Source organism: Pogoniulus pusillus, chromosome 18, assembly GCF_015220805.1.
Source record: "Pogoniulus pusillus isolate bPogPus1 chromosome 18, bPogPus1.pri, whole genome shotgun sequence".
Taxonomy (NCBI): Eukaryota; Metazoa; Chordata; class Aves; order Piciformes; family Lybiidae; genus Pogoniulus; species Pogoniulus pusillus.
In genome coordinates this window covers 4,466,016-4,486,239 of record NC_087281.1, presented here as the reverse complement: position 1 = coordinate 4,486,239, position 20,224 = coordinate 4,466,016, and the positions used below count along the sequence as shown (strand labels likewise).

The window sequence follows — 20,224 nt, the reverse complement described above, 5'->3', positions numbered from 1 at the left end:
GGACAGCAGCTACTTAACGATGTGTTTGCCACGCTAAACTAAGCCCGTCCTCAGAAGGAACTGCAGTCGTTTCCTCCAACGAAGTAATGCCATTTGCTGAAGTCACGTAAGGTGCCGCCTTTCGCAACCTGGGCACGCACTGGTTACCGGCGGAGACACTACTCCGCGCCAGCCCTAACTGTAGAGGCTGTCTCGGGTAGGTATTGTTTCAACTCCCAGCGGAAACTCTCGCAGGGGAAGTCCTCCCAGCTACGTGCGCGCAGGCAGGCAAGCACCGAAAACAATGCCCGTGGGCAAAGCCCCGGCGGAAGGCGGCGCTGCGCGGCCCCCGCCGCTACCGGCGCGCAGCAGCCTGCCGGCAGCCGGTGCCCGCCGGGCGGGGGCAGTGGCCTGTGCGCGGCTCCCTTCCCTGGCCCCGCCCGGAAGTGTTGGCCAGGAGGGGACCTCGATTAGCGGCGCGACCTAACGGGCGAGGCTCCCCTCGGGAGGACGCTGGTGGCCCCCCGAGTCCCCGGCCGCTTCTCGCTATGCTCTTCCGCTTCGGCATAGTGCTGCCTGCCCGCATGACGGAGGGCGGCGGCGAGCTCCTGCTGGCCGGTTCGCGGCCGGAGCTGGGCCAGTGGGACACGCAGCGTGCTGTGCCCATGAAGCCAGCGCGGCCGACAGCCCCGCTGCCGGCCCAGGAGCCTGCGCTGTGGTTGGCGGAGGTTGTGCTATCAGACGAGGACACCGCCAGCCCCTTCTGGTACAAATTCCTCCGGCGACAGGGAGGCGACCTACTCTGGGAAGGTAACAGACGCAAGGACGCGCGGAAGGACACTCCCCTGGCCCTCAGACGTGCTGGGCCGGGCCGCACCGCACCGCGGCCGCTGGGCAGGGCTCTGCCTTTCTCTCCGCCCCCCATGGCTGAGGGGAGCGACAGCCGGCGAGGCGCTGGGGGCTGCTGCGGGCGGTCGCTGTCGTGGCGCTGCGGAGCTGGGGCCGTGGTTGTGGTTGTGCAGGCGGGAGCGGTCCGGCGGTGGGCGGCAGTGGGGCCGGTGGGCGCTGAGGGGCAGCTCTGCGGCGGCAGGACAGAGCTGGGAGGTTTCTTGAGGCATCGCTTGCCTGGCGGCCGGCTCTAATAGCTTCATCTCTTGCCCGGTACACCGGACCGAGCGGGGAATCCCCGTCAAAGGAGCTGTGGCCTGAATTTGATGCTGCCGGGCGTCAGCCGCCTTCTATACAGGGAGCCTGAGTCACGCTTGCGAGATAGAACCTCCTAGGCGGTGGTGACATGACATAGGCGCTCGCTAACGAGGGTATATTTAACCGTGATGGAGGAGAGTAAATGCAGAAGGAAGCTGCCCTGCTAGGCTGAAAGTTGCTGAACTGGGCTGAAAGTAGGCTAAAAGTTGCTGAAAGTTCTTTGAAAGAGTTGTTGGGTTTTTTAGGGAAGGGCTGTGTGTGTCTTTTCCCATCCACTATCCTGATGTGTTTCTTTTCCCAGTTGTAAGGAACTCAGAATTTCCTACTTAGGCGTTAAAGTGCGATTTGTTGCTTTGTTTCAGTCATGATGGAATGAAGTGTCACGATGGCATTTTCAGGCTGGTAATTTTGGTTAAAAATTGGCAGAAGATCCATCATAGCTTTTCCAGGCTTCTTGCTTCTTCCAGTAGTACTTGCGCCGTCATTTTTAACCTGTCCTGCTCCGGCGTATTTAAGCATCTTAAAGCAAACACTTGTACAATTGTCTGCTGAGTCAAGTGAAGCTCTAAATACACTTCTTGTCTCTGAGGAATGGATTGGACTTGGTGAAAGGATGACAGATGGTTAGGTAATTTGTGGTGGTTTGGTTAGGGTTTGTTTTTTTTCACTTATAAAATACTTTTATAATCCATATACTGAAATAGCACATTGCAGAGCAGTTGCTCATTGCCCGTTTTAAGAATACATCTCACACTTTTAATCAGCCATTCTGTCACACAGGCCAAACCATGCATGTCATCATAACTATTGCACTTTGTAGGGTTCTTTACACTAATGAAAGAGTTCATGCTGATAGGTACATTCACAGAAGTTTGCATCATGAAGTGCTTTTTACACTTTTTGTTTTATTATTTGGCATCTGAGGAGTATAATTTGCCTGTTTTAACCGTGGTTTTGTTTTGCAGAAATGCAGGGAACCAAAAAAAAAATCATTGCAGCTGTCCAAAGAAGCAGAATTGGATCTCTTTTGAAGGTGTCAAGCTGTACATAGTATACCAGTGACATCAGTATATAAAGAGGTCCTCACCACACAGAACATAATAATAGTGTTCAGGTCTATGGAGAATCTGCACTTCTAAGCTGGTGCATACTGCCCAGTTTGGAAGTAATGCTGTCATAGAATCATAGAATCACAGAATCAACCAGGTTGGAAGAGACCTCCAAGATCATCCAGTCCAACCTATCCCCTAGCCCTATCCAGTCAACTAGACCATGGCACTAAGTGCCTCATCCAGTCTGAAGGTTTCTATCCATACTGGGAGTGCAGATGTACTCTGAGCAATAAAGATCTTCAGTTTTGACAGTAATGCTGCTGATAAAGTTTTCGGATTAACCTGTGTGGGATTTTGTTCTTGTAATTTTGAATGCTCAGCAGTTTGATTTACTGCTTATCTACAGTGATAGAAAGCCGTGATGGTTTGGGTATTACCTGCTCCCCCACTCTTATGAAATCACCCAGACTAGACTCAGCCAAGCTGGGAATTAAGAATGAAGCTTTATTTACAGCTTAGCACAATATACAAGTGTATATACATAAATATATGCAGTTATATACAAATTAGAAGTAACACAGAAACACAATACCCTTCCCAGAAACAAGTAAAATCTCCAGGAGGGCTCCCAATCCAAACCCCCTTGCCCTCCCTTCAGAAGTAACCAGATCAACCCATGTATATCTCACATGCTAAATCTGGAGGTCTGAGGTGAGATGTCAAAAAGACAACAAGGAGGTTAGAGGAAAAAAAAAGGTTAGGTGAATTAGAGAATTAAGGCAGAGGCAGCCGCAGAGACCAGGCCACCAGAAAGAAGGCACAGCCAGAAGTGAGAGCTAAGAAGTATGTGAGAAGTGAGTGTCTTATCTATGCAGGGCCTGTCACTAAAAGCTGTTTGGCTTCTATCTACTTGAGTGGTTTTTTTTTGTTTGGTTTTGGTATGTTTGTTTGCTTTTTCTTTAATAACTGCATCCTATGTGTGTGTCTGTGTAATTTGTTTTTGATGTAGATTCTTCAGAACTGAGATTATTCTTCTCTTCAAGCTTTGAAAGTAAAAGTGTGTTGTACCTGCTGTCAGAACTAAATAAATACAAGATGTAACTTGAATTTGTTTTTTGTTTGGTTTTAGTTCATACTTGTTTATACATATACTTGTTTAATTTATACATGTCTATGCATTTATCCCCTTTATTCTGGTCTATCTAAGCTATAGATACTAGACAAGATGAATGTCCTGTAAAAGGACAGAGGAGTTACAAAGGGTATGCCCCAAATTGTGTCTTGAGATGGTAGCATTCAGTCTAACACCTTATGTTTTGGAGTGGCGCAGAAACAAGCAAATAGTGTAAATATATATATATATATGGCATGTGTATATATATATATGCCACATATATATATATATGGCATCCTGACCTGGTTCAGGAACACTGTGGCCAGGAGGACAAGGGAGGTTATTCTGCCCCTGGACTCAGCACTGGTCAGGCCACACCTTGAGTGCTGTGTCTAGTTGTGGGCCCCTCAATTCAAGAGAGATGTTGACATACTGGAAGGTGTCCAGAGAAGGGAGATGAAGCTGGTGAGGGGCCTGGAGCACAAACCCTATGAGGAGAGGCTGAGGGAGCTGGGGGTGTGCAGCCTGCAGAAGAGGAGGGAGGCTCAGGGCAGAGGTCATTGCTGTCTACTACTACCTGAAGGGAGGCTGAAGCCAGGTGGGGTTGGTCTCTTCTGACAGGCAAGCAGCAACAGAAAAAGGAGACACAGTCTCAAGTTCTGCTGGGGGAGGTCTAGGCTGGATGTTAGGAGGAAGTTGTTGTCAGAGAGAGTGATTGGCATTGGAATGGGCTGCCCAGAGAGGTGGTGGAGTCATCGCTGGAGGTGTTCAAGCAAAGCCTGGCTGAGGCACTTAGTGCCATGGTCTGGTTGCTTGGCTAGGGCTAAGTGATAGGTTGAACTGGATGATCTTGCAGGTCTCTTCCAACCTGGTTCATTTTATGATTTTTTAACCTTGTTTCATTTTCACACAGTTTGATGTAGTTTATCCTGGCTTGAAGCTTGGCAGATACAGTATTGCCAGTTAAAGCTGAAAAGTGCAATCAACCTGCATTGTAGTAGTTTGTGCAGGTCAGCAGATTCCCTCCAAAAAAGCCATGTCTGGTTTTTTTCAAGAGAGAAAAGTTGTCTTGTTTGCACTTACCTGCCGTTGTTGTGCTTCATGGTCTCTTGTGGGCTTGAAACAATACAACATAGTTTTATTTAGAAATGGTGAGGTTACACAGCCTGTGGCTTAGTATGTTGGCTGTCCAATGTTTCCAGTTCATTCCACTGTGAGTTTGGCAGTTACAGTATAAACCATCTGGTGGATGATGTACATTTCATAGAATCATAGAATGTCAGGGTCTGGAAGGGACCTTGAAAGATCATCTGGTCCAGCCCCCCTGACAGGGCAGGATCACCTATACCAGATCACGCTGGAACACATTCAGGTGGTTTTTGAAGACCAGACCCAGAGCTCCAGCCTAAAGACTGAAATGCCAGGAGGGAGTCCCTCAGCTCCATGGCAAGGACTTCCTTTCCTCATGTAGGTGTTACCAGTGTACTATGGTACCAAGCTGGATTCCTGCAGCTCATGGCTTTACACAGAGCTGCCCTTGAAAGTCACTGTAAGGTTCTACCTAGTAAATGTTTTAGCTGCCAGATTTCCCACGGAGTACCAAATCTTTCTCTATAGGGTGCAGTGACTTCTAGCTAAACTCATTGTCCTGTTTGTTAGTTACAGTGTAATCTAGTAGATTTGTCTGGTTAATCTGTATTAAATCACATCTATCAGAGGCTCACAGGATAGTAGGAGTTGGAAGGGACCCAAGGAGATCATCGAGTCCACCCCCACTGCCAGAGCAGAACCACACAATCTAGCACAGAGGAATGCATCCAAACAGGCCTTGAAAGCCTCCAGAGAGGGAGACTCCATAACCTCTCTGGGGAGCCTGTGCCAGTGCTCTCTCACCCTCACAGTGAAAAATGCGTCCTCAGGTTCACGTGGAACCTCCTATGCCTCAACTTCCACCTCTTGCCCCTTCTCCTGTTCATAGAATCATAGAATCATAGAATCAACCAGGTTGGAAGAGACCTCCAAGATCATCCAGTCCAACCTATCACCCAGCCCTAGCCAATCAACCAGACCATGGCACTAAGTGCCTCAGCCAGGCTTTTCTTGAAGACCCCCAGGGACGGTGCCTCCACCACCTCCCTGGGCAGCCCATTCCAATGGGAAATCACTCTCTCTGTGAAGAACTTCTTCCTAATATCCAGCCTATACTTTCCCTGGCACAACTTGAGACTGTGTCCCCTTGTTCTCTTGCTGGTTGCCTGGCAGAAGAGGCCACCCCCCACCTGGCTACAATGCCCCTTCAGGTAGTTGTAGACAGTAATAAGATCACCCCTGAGCCTCCTCTTCTCCAGGCTAAACAGCCCCAGCTCCCTCAGCCTCTCCTCATAGGATTTGTGCTCCAGGCCCCTCACCAGCTTTGTTGCCCTTCTCTGGACATGCTTATGACAGTTCAAAAAGGCTGGTAAATTTAGGGAGCAGTAAAGCTTTTCAGAATATTGTACTGTAACGAGAGACAATAGCAGAAGTAAAACTTGCAGAGAGCTTTCTAAAGTAGAGCACCTGATGGGCTGAGAACCATGGTAGAATGGCACAATAACATTTCATTGTTAGAGTGGCAGTTGAGGCTTGAAAGCTGACTTTGTTCCATGAAACTATGCAGTTATTAGTTCTTATTTTAAAGGGGATCCTTTGAAGTCTGCATGGCAAGGTAACACCTGCTTGCCGTTTGTGTTGGAGAGGCTGCAACAGAACGAAACATACTTGGGGCTAAGCCATAGCAGGGTAAAGCAAAGAAAATGATTTCAGGCCGTTCTGGAGGAGTGCATTTTTTTTTACAGCGTTATTTTTCTGTAACTGCAAAACGTCTCTCTTTCCTTTCTTTTTCAAAGCTAAGCTAGAGATCGCCAGGTTAGGTAGCAGTTCTGGTATTAAAAACGAAACCGCCCGGTGCTGGAGAGGCCTCTTTGAGTGCTGCTGTGGCGCTGTGGCCACTGGGTGTCGCTGCTTTACCTGTGTATAACCCGCCGCTGCCTGGGCATTCCATCAGCCGTGTGCCTCTGGAACACACACAGGGCTTCGCCTGGGCATTCCATCAGCCGTGTGCCTCTGGAACACACACAGGACTTTGCCTGGGCATTCCATCAGCCGTGTGCCTCTGGAACACACACAGGGCTTCGCCTGGGCATTCCATCAGCCGTGTGTTCTGTTCTGTTCTGCCTCTGGAACACACACAGGGCTTCGCCTGGGCATTCCATCAGCCGTGTGCCTCTGGAACACACACAGGGCTTCGCCTGGGCATTCCATCAGCCGTGTGTTGTGTTCTGCCTCTGGAACACACACAGGGCTTTGCCTGGGCATTCCATCAGCCGTGTGTTGTGTTCTGCCTCTGGAACACACACAGGGCTTCGCCTGGGCATTCCATCAGCCGTGTGTTCTGTTCTGCCTCTGGAACACACACAGGGCTTCGCCTGGGCATTCCATCAGCCGTGTGCCTCTGGAACACACACAGGGCTTCGCCTGGGCATTCCATCAGCCGTGTGTTGTGTTCTGCCTCTGGAACACACACAGGGCTTCGCCTGGGCATTCCATCAGCCGTGTGCCTCTGGAACACACACAGGGCTTCGCCTGGGCATTCCATCAGCCGTGTGTTGTGTTCTGTTCTGCCTCTGGAACACACACAGGGCTTTGCCTGGGCATTCCATCAGCCGAGTGTTCTGTTCTGCCTCTGGAACACACACAGGGCTTCGCTTGGGCATTCCATCAGCCGTGTGTTCTGTTCTGCCTCTGGAACACACACAGGGCTTCGCCTGGGCATTCCATCAGCCGAGTGTTCTGTTCTGCCTCTGGAACACACACAGGGCTTCGCTTGGGCATTCCATCAGCCGTGTGTTGTGTTCTGCCTCTGGAACACACACAGGGCTTCGCTTGGGCATTCCATCAGCCGTGCGTTCTGTTCTGCCTCTGGAACACACACAGGGCTTCGCCTGGGCATTCCATCAGCCGTGTGTTGTGTTCTGTTCTGCCTCTGGAACACACACAGGGCTTCGCCTGGGCATTCCATCAGCTGTGTGTTGTGTTCTGTTCTGCCTCTGGAACACACACAGGGCTTCGCTTGGGCATTCCATCAGCTGTGTGTTGTGTTCTGTTCTGCCTCTGGAACACACACAGGGCTTCGCTTGGGCATTCCATCAGCCGTGCGTTCTGTTCTGCCTCTGGAACACACACAGGGCTTCGCTTGGGCATTCCATCAGCCGTGTGTTCTGTTCTGTTCTGCCTCTGGAACACACACAGGGCTTCGCTTGGGCATTCCATCAGCCGTGTGTTCTGTTCTGCCTCTGGAACACACACAGGGCTTCGCCTGGGCATTCCATCAGCCGTGTGTTCTGTTCTGTTCTGCCTCTGGAACACACACAGGGCTTCGCCTGGGCATTCCATCAGCCGTGTGTTCTGTTCTGTTCTGCCTCTGGAACACACACAGGGCTTCGCTTGGGCATTCCATCAGCCGTGTGTTGTGTTCTGTTCTGCCTCTGGAACACACACAGGGCTTCGCTTGGGCATTCCATCAGCCGTGTGTTGTGTTCTGCCTCTGGAACACACACAGGGCTTCGCCTGGGCATTCCATCAGCCGAGTGTTCTGTTCTGCCTCTGGAACACACACAGGGCTTCGCTTGGGCATTCCATCAGCCGTGTGTTGTGTTCTGTTCAGCCTCTGGAACACACACAGGGCTTTGCCTGGGCATTCCATCAGCCGTGTGTTGTGTTCTGCCTCTGGAACACACACAGGGCTTCGCCTGGGCATTCCATCAGCCGTGTGCCTCTGGAACACACACAGGGCTTCGCCTGGGCATTCCATCAGCCGTGTGCCTCTGGAACACACACAGGGCTTCGCCTGGGCATTCCATCAGCCGAGTGTTCTGTTCTGCCTCTGGAACACACACAGGGCTTCGCTTGGGCATTCCATCAGCCGTGTGTTGTGTTCTGTTCAGCCTCTGGAACACACACAGGGCTTTGCCTGGGCATTCCATCAGCCGTGTGCCTCTGGAACACACACAGGGCTTCGCCTGGGCATTCCATCAGCCGTGTGTTGTGTTCTGCCTCTGGAACACACACAGGGCTTCGCCTGGGCATTCCATCAGCCGTGTGCCTCTGGAACACACACAGGGCTTCGCCTGGGCATTCCATCAGCCGTGTGCCTCTGGAACACACACAGGGCTTCGCCTGGGCATTCCATCAGCCGAGTGTTCTGTTCTGCCTCTGGAACACACACAGGGCTTCGCCTGGGCATTCCATCAGCCGTGTGTTGTGTTCTGTTCAGCCTCTGGAACACACACAGGGCTTCGCTTGGGCATTCCATCAGCCGTGTGTTGTGTTCTGTTCAGCCTCTGGAACACACACAGGGCTTTGCCTGGGCATTCCATCAGCCGTGTGTTGTGTTCTGCCTCTGGAACACACACAGGGCTTCGCCTGGGCATTCCATCAGCCGTGTGTTCTGTTCTGCCTCTGGAACACACACAGGGCTTCGCCTGGGCATTCCATCAGCCGAGTGTTCTGTTCTGCCTCTGGAACACACACAGGGCTTCGCTTGGGCATTCCATCAGCCGTGTGTTCTGTTCTGCCTCTGGAACACACACAGGGCTTTGCCTGGGCATTCCATCAGCCGAGTGTTCTGTTCTGCCTCTGGAACACACACAGGGCTTCGCCTGGGCATTCCATCAGCCGTGTGTTCTGTTCTGCCTCTGGAACACACACAGGGCTTCGCCTGGGCATTCCATCAGCCGAGTGTTCTGTTCTGCCTCTGGAACACACACAGGGCTTCGCCTGGGCATTCCATCAGCCGAGTGTTGTGTTCTGCCTCTGGAACACACACAGGGCTTCACCTGGGCATTCCATCAGCCGAGTGTTCTGTTCTGTTCTGCCTCTGGAACACACACAGGGCTTCGCCTGGGCATTCCATCAGCCGTGTGTTGTGTTCTGCCTCTGGAACACACACAGGGCTTTGCCTGGGCATTCCATCAGCCGTGTGTTCTGTTCTGTTCTGCCTCTGGAACACACACAGGGCTTCGCTTGGGCATTCCATCAGCCATGTGTTCTGTTCTGCCTCTGGAACACACACAGGGCTTTGCCTGGGCATTCCATCAGCCGTGTGTTCTGTTCTGCCTCTGAAACACACACAGGGCTTCTCTTGCTTCCCCCAGCCTGGCTCATGACATGGAGAGTGGCTAGGAAGGAACTAGATGTTGGTTGTTGACTGATTGTGCTTAATATGCATTTGAAGGAAGTTCTTCACAGAGAGAGTGATTTGCCATTGGAATGGGCTGCTCAGAGAGGTGGTGGAGGCACCATCCCTGGGGGTGTTGACTGGATGATCTTGGAGGTCTCTTCCAACCTGGTTGATGCTATGATTCTGTGGTTCATGAGAAGCTATTCCTGTCTGGGCAGTGCTAGAACATTGAATCATAGCATCAACCAGGTTGGAAGAGACCTCCAAGGTCATCCAGTCCAACCTAGCACCCAGCCCTAGCCAGTCAAACAGACCATGGCACTAAGTGCCTCATCCAAGCTTGGCTTGAACACCTTCAGGGACAGTGACTCCACCACCTCCCTGGGCAGCCTATTCCAATGCTAATCACCCTCTCTGCCAACAACTTCCTCCTAACATCCAGTCTGTACTTATGCCCAGCATAACTTGAGACTGTGTCCCCTTGTTTTGTTGCTGCTTGCCTGGCACAAGAGACCAACCCCACCTGGCTTCAGCCTCCCTTCAGGTAGTTGTAGACAGCAATGAGCTCTGCCCTGAGCCTCCTCTTCTGCAGGCTGCACACCCCAAGCTCCCTCAGCCTCTCCTCACAGGGCTGTGCTCCAGGCCCCTCACCAGCTTTGTTGCCCTCTTCTGGACACATTCCAGTATCTCAACATCTCTCTTGAATTGAGAAGCCCAGAACTGGACACAGTACTCAAGGTGTGGCCTGACCAGTCTTTCAGATCCATTGAAAGATGATGACTTTTAATTCTACTGCTCGATGCTTCTTTAATGAATGGTGAGAAACTTTTGTTTACAAAGCATGATAGCTCCTGGTGATTTGTTCTTCAGCCCCCTCAACAAGTATGCTTCATATGGGTTACAATGTAAGTAACTGGTAGCAGGTTTTTCATTGCTTCCTATATGTGTGTCAGCACTAACCAATTTATGATACTGAGCATATGTGAGCAGGCTGCTGGAGATCAATAAAGCGGTGGTGCGTTGCCCATGCATCTGCAAAATCAGGAGAGTGAAAATAAGTATGTAGACATGCATTCCTTTGAATTTAGCAGGCTTGTATCTTCCTCTCCCCACCTCCCTGCTAATAATCAGGGGCCATCTCTGACTGCTGTGAGAACCTAATGAAAGCGTTTGTGGTTAGATCAGTAAAGTTATAACAAGCACATTGTTTATGCAAATTCTTTAGATACTATTTTCCCCATCTCCCACTTCACTCTGCTTTCACTTCCAAGATACATCAACACACTGTCAATATGCATGACAATGATTTGTTTTCAGTGGCGAGAAGCACTGAGAATTGATAACTAACTGGGATGATAACCTTTGATAAAGTTTTTTGCCATGGTTACTGTTCTGCTGCAACATGTTTCCTGCCTATAGTTTGGTAGTCTTCTGGTGTGGTAGAAAGTAACTATCAGTAATTTGCAGTAGAATGCCATAGAGAGTTTTGAAGCAGTTAGGAAGATTGTATTACATTACACATTTTGTTGCTAGCAGCCATTATTATATCTCCTTTATGGTTTCCACCATCTGCTTGGAAACCTTATTTTCACATGAGTTGAATTCCCTTTTAGTTGCTTTTCTCAAGCTTAATCTACGTTGTTAGATGGGGTATTTGGTTAAAAACTCTCAGTGTGGTAGCAGTTAACATTGAGAAACACCAGATGAGAATCGAAGCAATCTGCTTTAAGTCTGGTAGAAAATGCATGTACATGACACAAATTATCTGCTTTTTTAATACCTCATCTGGGCTGGGAAATGCAAGGAAATATTTCTGAAAATCAAACCAGTCATGAAGGAGTTAGTGAAGTAGGTGCGGCAAATCAACAATTTTGACTCACTGTAGCATTGTGTATTTAAGTAATAAAGTCAATTAACGTACTGCTTTCGGAATCTAAAGTGAAGACAGTCAATTGGCAGCAGAAAATGCAACATTAAAAAGACAAAGGAAGTATACTTTTGTTAATCATAGGGGTAAGGATTAGTACATAATGATGTACCAGATGGTGGTGGAGTCACTGTCCCTGGAGGTGTTCAAGAAAGGACTGGATGAGGCACTTAGCGCCATGGTCTCATTGATTGGATAGGTATTCGTTGGCTGGGTAATAGGTTGGGCTGGATGATCTTGGAGGTCTTTTCCAACCTGCTTGATTCTATGATAACATATTGGCTGGGTAATAGGTTGGGCTGGATGATCTTGGAGGTCTCTTCCAACCTGGTTGATTCTATGATTCTGTGCTAACATATTGTCTGGGTAATAAGTTGGGCTGGATAATCTTGGAGGTCTTTTCCAACCAGCTTGATTCTATGATAACATATTGTCTGGGTAATAGGTTGGGATGGATGATCTTGGAGGTTTTTCCAACCTGGTTGATTCTATGATTCTGTGATAACATATTGGCTGGGTAATAGGTTGGGCTGGATAATCTTGGAGGTCTTTTCCAACCTGGTTGATTCTATGATTCTGTGTTAACATATTGGCTGGGTAATAAGTTGGGCTGGATGATCTTGGAGGTCTCTTCCAACCTGGTTGATTCTATAATAATATACAGAATTAATATGTGTTATTTGTCAGAGATGTAGCTGTTCAGGGCTTGCTGAGACTTCAGGAAGGGGGACTCCAGTCTAAGGGCCTGTTGCAGACTCAAACTGTCAAAATACCTGACCTCACTCAGTTCCTCTGAAGGGAATTCAGCCTCCCCTACATCTGCTTTTTAGCAATCAACAATAACTCAACCTTGGGGAGTTTGAGACAGATCCCATTTCAAGACATCAGCGACTGAATTTTGTTCAGACAGGCAACAGAGAGACTTTCGTGACAGAATATGGAGTAATGGGTAGCTAAATGTGATGGTTTAGGTGTTACCTGCTCCCCCCACTCTTATGAAATCATCCAGACTAGACTCAGCGAAGCTGGAAATTAAGGAATGAAGCTTTATATTTTACAGCTTAGCACAATATCCAAGCAGGTATTTACAATCTATACAGCTAGAGACAGCAATAGACAAGTTAAAAAGGTAATACAGAAACACAACAGCCCTCTCAGAAACCAGAGTCCCAGGAGGGGCTCCCAACCACCCTTCCACCTCCTTTCCTCCCCTCTACCTTACCCCAGACTTTGCCTTATGTTCAAGGTGAGTCTGTAAAATTGGCCAAGGGGGTTAGGAAGCAGAAAGATTAGTTAGACAGCAGGTTAGAGAGAGAAGAGAGGGAGCCAGAGCCAGAGAGCAACTCCTTTATCTATGTTTGTGTTCTTGTTTTTATCCACCTCAGCAAGCCTGAGTGCAGCAGACATCACCATTGTTTCCTTTTCGCAGCCTAGCATCTAATTCCTCTCACTAGGCTCAAACTAGCTCAATAAATTTGAATATTGTAAGTGTAGAGAAGGAAGTTCACTTAGAGTAATGTCTGATACAGGCACCATGCTGTTGCACAGTCAGATAACTGAGAGCTGTGTCCAAAACAGCACCTGAGGCTTTTCTTTGTTGCAACGTTGACATGAAATGCAAGGAAGCTAGCAAATACTTCTAACTTCTGCATTTTGGAGTTGTTTTTATGTGTTTCCTGTAGTTCTTGTTGTTCCATTACTGCTTTGGGTTTTTTTTTTTTTTTTTTTGGGGGGGGGGTTATTTGTTTTACTCAATTCCTCAGCCCCTTCCCATATCTTTGCTCCCCAGAGTGTTGTTAGTCCTTAGGATGTTGTTAAAACTCATGCAAGGGAATTTCTAACCATCAACTCAAGATGCTAATTTACCTTGTTAAAGTACCTCATTTAATACTGCAAATGTAATTACTAACAGTATTTAGACATAGGTTTTTACTTGACATTCAAAGCCTGCTGGCTCATGAAAAACTGAGGATGAAGATTGACAAAGTATGTCTTTACTCTTACTGATTTGTAAGTAGGTGAGCTGAAAATTGCCTGGCTGCTTGCTGTTTGTATTTATTCGTTGTCATTGAACCTTATGTGCTTATCTAAGGTCGTGTAAGTACACCTGTGGTTTTTCAAAGGTAGCAGTGAAATGGGAAATGTGCTAACCTCACTGGGGTTTGTTGGTTTGGAAGTCCTGCACCTGTGCAGGGTCTGACTACGTCAAAGGATGAGATGCGCAGCACCTCCGCAGCTGCTGCTGTGCCCTGGAGTTTCTGCCTATCTTCCCTCACACAGGAGAAGGTAATAGAAAATGAACACTTCCAGCAAGCAGCTGGGAGAGCTGTGCCTAAGCAGTAACCTAAGCAGCTTTGCTGCAAGGAAGCTCTCTGGGGACAGTGGAAATGACAATCATCTTTTTCCATTCATTCCTGGGTTTTGTTTTGCTCACTATGCTTAATTGTGCTCAGACATTTCATTGACTGAGATTGTGTTTGTTATCTTTTAAGACCAAGCTGATAATTTCAGCAGTGTGACGCTTCCAGAACGTTATGCAATCTAACATAAGCCAGCAGTGTGCCCAGGTAGCCAAAAAGGTCAATGGCATCCTGGCCTGGATCAGGAACAGTGTGGCCAGTAGGACTAGGGAAGTCCTTTTGCCCCTGTGTGCAGCACTGGTTAGGCCACACCTTGAGTTCTCCTCCATTTAAGAAAGATATTGAGGTGCTTAAATGTGTCCAGGGAAGGGCAGCAAGGCTGGTGAGGGGGCCAGAGCACAGCCCTATGAGGAGCAGCTGAGGGGGCTGGGAGTGTTCAGCCTGGAGAAGAGGAGGCTCAGGGCAGACCTTATTGCTCTCTACAAGGACCTGAAGAGAGGTCATAGCCAGGTGGGGTTGGTCTCTTCTCTCAGGCAATCAGGGCCTACAAAAAAGATGGGGAGGGACTTTTGAGGCTGTCAGGGAGTGACAGGACTAGGGGGAATGGAGCAAAGCTGGAGGTGGGGAGATTCAGACTGGACATGAGGAGGAAGTTCTTCAGCATGCGAGTGGTGAGAGGCTGGAATGGGTTGCCCAGGGAGGTGGTTGAGGCCCCATAGCTGGAGGTGTTTAAGGCCAGGCTGGATGAGGCTGTGGCCAGCCTGATGTAAGGTAGGTTGTCCTTGCCCATGGCAGGGGGATTCTTGTGGACTCTTCCTACCCTGACTGATTTTATGAATCAGTGAGAGAACAAGAGGACACAGTCTCAAGCTGCACCAGGGCAGGTTTAGGTTGGGTCCCAGACTGGACTCAGCCTAGCTGGAAATTAAAGAATGAAGCTTTATATAGGCTGGGTGTTAGAAGGAAGTTCTTGACAGAGAGAGTGATTGGCATTGGAATGGGCTGCCTGGGGAAGTGGTGGAGTCCCTGACCCTGGAGGTGTTTAAAAGGAGACTGGATAAGGCACTTAGTGCCGTGGTTTAGTTAATTAGGAGGTATTAGGTGATAGGTTGGACTCAGTGATCTCGAAGGTCCTTTCCAGCCTGGTTAATTCTGTGATTCTATGTGCAGTTGTCTTGTGCCTGAAGATAAGTCTGTACTAGTGGCAGGTTGTTGGATTATACTTTTTTCATCCTTGCTGTAGAATTGAATTAAAATAGTAACAAATTTTTTTTCTTTGCATCATTACTGCATGTGACTTGATCAAATTTCAGAAGATCCTCTTCTGGTCTCCACTTCTTCCAGTCCTTGCTCTTCAGACATCTTTTTGTTTTTACTTACTGTATCTTCATTTGGTTTTCCTTTGTTTTGCTCTTATTTCCATCTTTTACTGGTAACATTTATTAGTTACATGGAGATCTTGGAGTTTAATCTTTTGTTTGGTGTTTGTTCCTTCATGTTCCACTTCGATGTCCTTCCTATACATTAAACCAAGAGCCATAGATGTAGTCATGCAGTTTGATGTTCTTCCTATACATTAAACCAAGAGCCATAAATGTAGTCATGCAGTTTGATGTCATAGAATCATAGAATTAACGAGGTTGGAAGAGACCTATATACATTAAACCAAGAGACATATATGTGGTCATGCAGTTTGATGTCCTTCCTATACATTAAACCAAGAGCCATAGATGTAGTCATGCAGTTTGTTGTTCTTCCTATACATTAAACCAAGAGCCATAAATGTAGTCATGCAGTTTGGTGTCATAGAATCATAGAATTAACCAGGTTGGAAGAGACCTATATACATTAAACCAAGAGACATATATGTGGTCATGCAGTTTGATGTCCTTCCTATACATTAAACCAAGAGCCATATATGTAGTCATGCAGTTTGATGTCATAGAATCATAAAATGAAGCAGGTTGGAAGAGACCTACATACACTAAACCCAGAGCCATAGATGTAGTCATGCAGTTTGATGTCCTTCCTATACATTAAACCAAGAGCCATATATGTAGTCATGCAGTTTGATGTCATAGAATCATAGAATTAACCAGGTTGGAAGAGAGCTATATACATTAAACCAAGAGACATATATGTAGTCATGCAGTTTGATGTCCTTCCTATACATTAAACCAAGAGCCATAAATGTAGTCATGTAGTTTGATGTCCTTCCTATACATTAAACCAAGAGCCATATATGTAGTCGTGCAGTTTGATGTCATAGAATCATAGAATTAACCAGTTTGGAAGAGACCTATATAAATTAAACCAAGAGACATATATGAGGTCATGCAGTTTGATGTCCTTCCTATACATTAAACCAAGAGCCATATATGCAATCATGAAGGTTCTGAAAGAGCTTTCTATGCGACTTAAAGTGAAGCTGGTGGTTGCTTTGTTCTCCAGCAGTTCCCCACCTGCCTTAGTGGATTCCACTGTGTGGCTGTCTGCAGTAGAGAGAGGATCAGCTGTGTCATGGGTCACAAAAGCAGTAGGAAACTTTATCATTCAATACCTAAAACTTGTTCTTTAATTTCTCTTTTTGGACAGGATTTTTACTGTGAGAACTCCCAAAGACAGGATTTGGAGAAAAATGTTCTGGGCCTCATTAAAGAAAAAGGAGCACTACCTTATAGCTCAAAATAGGACCTGTATCACCTAGCAAACCCTTTCACATTCCTTTTGTTCTTTAATTGGGAAGTCCACGTGGTCAATTAACAGGAGGATCAGGACTGTTCAAGATATTGAGTTTACCCTTTTTGTGGTTGAATTTTGTAATGTTTCCAAATAACTCTATTTGTCTCCCCGAAATAAAAAATGCCACTTGGAACAGTACAAAGAATAATAAGATTAAGACAAATACTATTTTAGAAGTGGTTTTGGCCTGCAAAAAAACCCATGTTTGCTATTGTGTATTGCCCTTTTTCAAAGGGCAATTTCATAGAATCATAGAATTAGCCAGGTTGGAAGAGATCTCCAAGATTATCCAGTCCAACCTAGCACCCAGGCCTGGCCAATCAACCAGACCATGGCACTAAGTGCCTCAGCCAGGCTTTGCTTCAACACCTCCAGGCACAGCGACTCCACCACCTCCCTGGGCAGCCCATTCCAATGCCAATCACTCTCTCTGTGAAGAACTTCCTCCTAACATCCAGCCTAGACCTGCCCTGGCACAACCTGAGACTGTGTCTCCTTCTTCTGTTGCTGCTTGCCTGACAGAAGAGCCCAACCCCACCTGGCTACAGCCTCCCTTCAGGTAGTTGTAGACAGCAATGAGGTCACCCCTGAGCCTCCCTCCTCCAGACTGCACACCCCCAGCTCCCTCAGCCTCTCCTCACAGGGCTGTGTTCCAGGCCCCTCACCAGCTTCATTGCTCTTCTCTGGACACCTTCCAGTATCTCAACATCTCTCTTCTTTTCTGCAAAGATAAACAGGTTGATTCTATGATTCTATGAAATGTGAGATAAAAATATAGTTGTAAGATACATACCTTCAGGAGATGCACACTGATCCTGGTCACCTTATTTATCAAAGGCTGTGCCCTACCTTAGCATATTATGCAGAATGGCTCAGCAATATAAAAGGAGAAAATAATTTTCTGTCTAGTATTTTCTTTTTGGTGAATCACATTTCACAGCTGTGATAAAGCCATCCTGCATGTTATCTGAAAATAAGGTGAATGTTTGTGCTTTAGTATTAAATGTTAGTCTTCTTCTCTAATCATTGCATAAATGCATCTCCCAAAATACTCTTTCTATAGCCAATTTCCCTAAATGTGGTGCTTGGAAGCTGGTGATGCATTTACAAGCAGTGTGAAATTGAAGGTATTCCTTTGGGTATATATTTACTTCAGAAATGTTCTAACATCATTCATACTGTATAAGTCCAACAGGCTTACATTAAAAGCAACCTTATACTCAGTCACTTCTAATCTGCTCAGAAAGTCCCTATGTGGTCATTAGTATTACAGCAAGTGTAGGCTGGATGTTAGGAAGAAGTTCTTCACAGGTAGAGCAATTTGCCATTGGAATGGGATGATTAGGGGACTGGAGGGCATGGCTTAGGAGGAGAGGCTGAGGGACCTCAGGTTTTTTAGTCTGCAGAAGAGAAGACTGAGAGGGGATTTGGTAAACATTTCTAAGTATCTGAAGGCCAGGCAGGAGGGGGGGGACAGGCTCTGCTCTCTTGCTCCCTGGGATAGGACAAGGAGCAATGTGTATAAGTTGCAGCAAAGGAGGTTCCACCTCAACACAAGGGGGAACTTCTTTACTGTAGGGGCCCCAGAGCACTGGAACAGGTTCCTCAGTGAGGTTGTGGAGTCTCCTTCTTGAGACTTTCAAGGCCTGTCTGGATGTATTTCTTTGTGACCTGAGCTAGGTTATGCTCCTGCCCTGGCAGGGTGGTTGGACTTGATGATCTCTTTGGGTCCCTTCCAACCTCTGGCATCTTGTGAGCCTCCGATACGCATCCTGTCCCTGGCAGGACTCATGAAGAGTCTTTCTGGCCAAACAGCTGTGAGTGAGGTGGAGGAAGACCACCTTTCTCTGCCTGCTGAAATAGGTCTTTGTTGCTGCTGGATTGGTGTTTGCCACCTGCTGGCTTTTCTTCTTTGGGATTTGCTGCCTTTCCATGTCAGTGTTTTCTCTCTTAAATCCTTAAGCTGGTAACAGATCCAGCATCACCAGTCCTAGCTTTGCATTTTTGCCTCCCTGGTCTTGCATGGCCATACTCCTTGTTTTCTCTAGGGTCTTTTGTGTAATTATCAGCTTCCTTAGAAATAAACCTGAGACAGGGTGATTCTGCTGTGCCATGTGAGAGCTAGACCTTAGGCCACAGAAAGCTGGACCCCCAAGAGGGAGGTCATACAGCAGAAGCATTAAATGCTGTGGTCGTGTAAATGAAATTAATTGTAAGTGCCACAGTTGATGATTTGGGAGTATTATAAAGCTTCTTTTTTTCTTTAATAACTTGTTAAAAAATATTTCAACACTGAACTTTTGCTTTCTGACAGCATTTCTGTTAGAGCTCTTTGAAATGATAATAATATGTTAGGAGAAATGCAGTTTGAACGTGCAGCAAACACCACTCCTGACTTTGAATTCACATCTGCAAATATGGTCTAGTTGACTGGCTAGGGCTGGGTGCTAGGTTGGACTGGATGAGCTTGGAGGTCTCTTCCAACCTGGTTCATTCTACAATTCTGTGATTCTAAGTATTAGGAACAGTGTGGCCAGCAGGACAAGAGAGGTTATTCTGCCCCTGTACTCATCCCTAGTCAGGACACACCTTGAGTCCTGTGCCCAGTTCTGGGCTCCTCAATTCAAGAGAGGTGTTGAGGTGCTTCAAGGTGTCCAGAGAAGGGCAACAAAGGTGGTGAGGGGCCTGGAGCACAGCCCTGTGAGGAGAGGCTGAGGGAGCTGGGGGTGTGCAGCCTGCAGAAGAGGAGGCTCAGGGCAGACCTCATTGCTGTCTACAACTGCCTGAAGGGAGGCTGTAGCCAGGTGGGGTTGGTCTCTTGTGCCAGGCAAGCATCAACAGAACAAGGGGACACAGTCCCATGTTGTGCCATGGGAGTTCTAGGCTGGATGTTAGGAGGAAGTTGTTGGCAGAGAGAGTGATTTGCTATTGGAATGGGCTGCCCAGGGAGGTGGTGGAGTCGCCGTGCCTGGATGTGTTGAAGCAAAGCCTGGCTGAGGCACTTAGTGCCATGGTCTGGTTGATTGTCTAGGGCTGGGTGCTAGGTTGGACTGGATATCTTGGAGGTCTCTTCCAACCTGTTTGATTCTATGATTGTGTATTTCCAGATGCAGTCTGCAGTTTTCCTTTCTTCTGTTCTAGGTAATGGGCCCCACTATGATCGTGTTTGTGTTTACAACCAGAGCAACGTAGTAGATGGAGTTTACTGCCTCCCAATAGCACACTGGATTGAAGTCTCTGGACATACCGATGAGATGAAACATACAACTGACTTCTACTTTAATATTGCAGGACATCAGGCTATCCATTACTCCAGGTAAAAGAAATGTGCAGAGCTTGGCTGGTGTCAAGTACCCAAACAGCAAACCTGTTTTGACATAATGTCAGCAAACTTTGCCTTTGAAGTGGTGGGTGACAGTTTGTATATAACAGTAAAGTTTAACAAAGATTCAACACTTCTTTGCAATTAAATGTCACTTTTGGCACTAAAAGGGAGAGATTCTGAGTTCAAGGATGTCTGCTGCCTCTACAGATATGTTAAGTTGCACCACATCTGAAAATTACTTATGTTATCATAGAATCAACCAGGTTGGAAGAGACCTTCGAACTCCAAGCTGAGTTGTTTAG

The 20,224-nt window shown here is 47.3% G+C and overlaps 1 protein-coding gene across 1 annotated transcript in view; it reads left to right on the top strand.

The window, feature by feature from the left end:
* The first annotated feature begins 321 nt into the window (after positions 1–321).
* Positions 322–20,224, top strand: part of EPM2A (EPM2A glucan phosphatase, laforin) — a 43,175-nt gene continuing 23,272 nt past the window's right edge. Inside the window, exons 1-2 of the mRNA XM_064158200.1 lie at positions 322–789; positions 19,739–19,913. Of these exons, the coding sequence (XP_064014270.1) occupies positions 528–789; positions 19,739–19,913 (437 nt within the window). The 5' untranslated portion in view covers positions 322–527. The remainder of the gene's footprint in view (positions 790–19,738; positions 19,914–20,224) is intronic.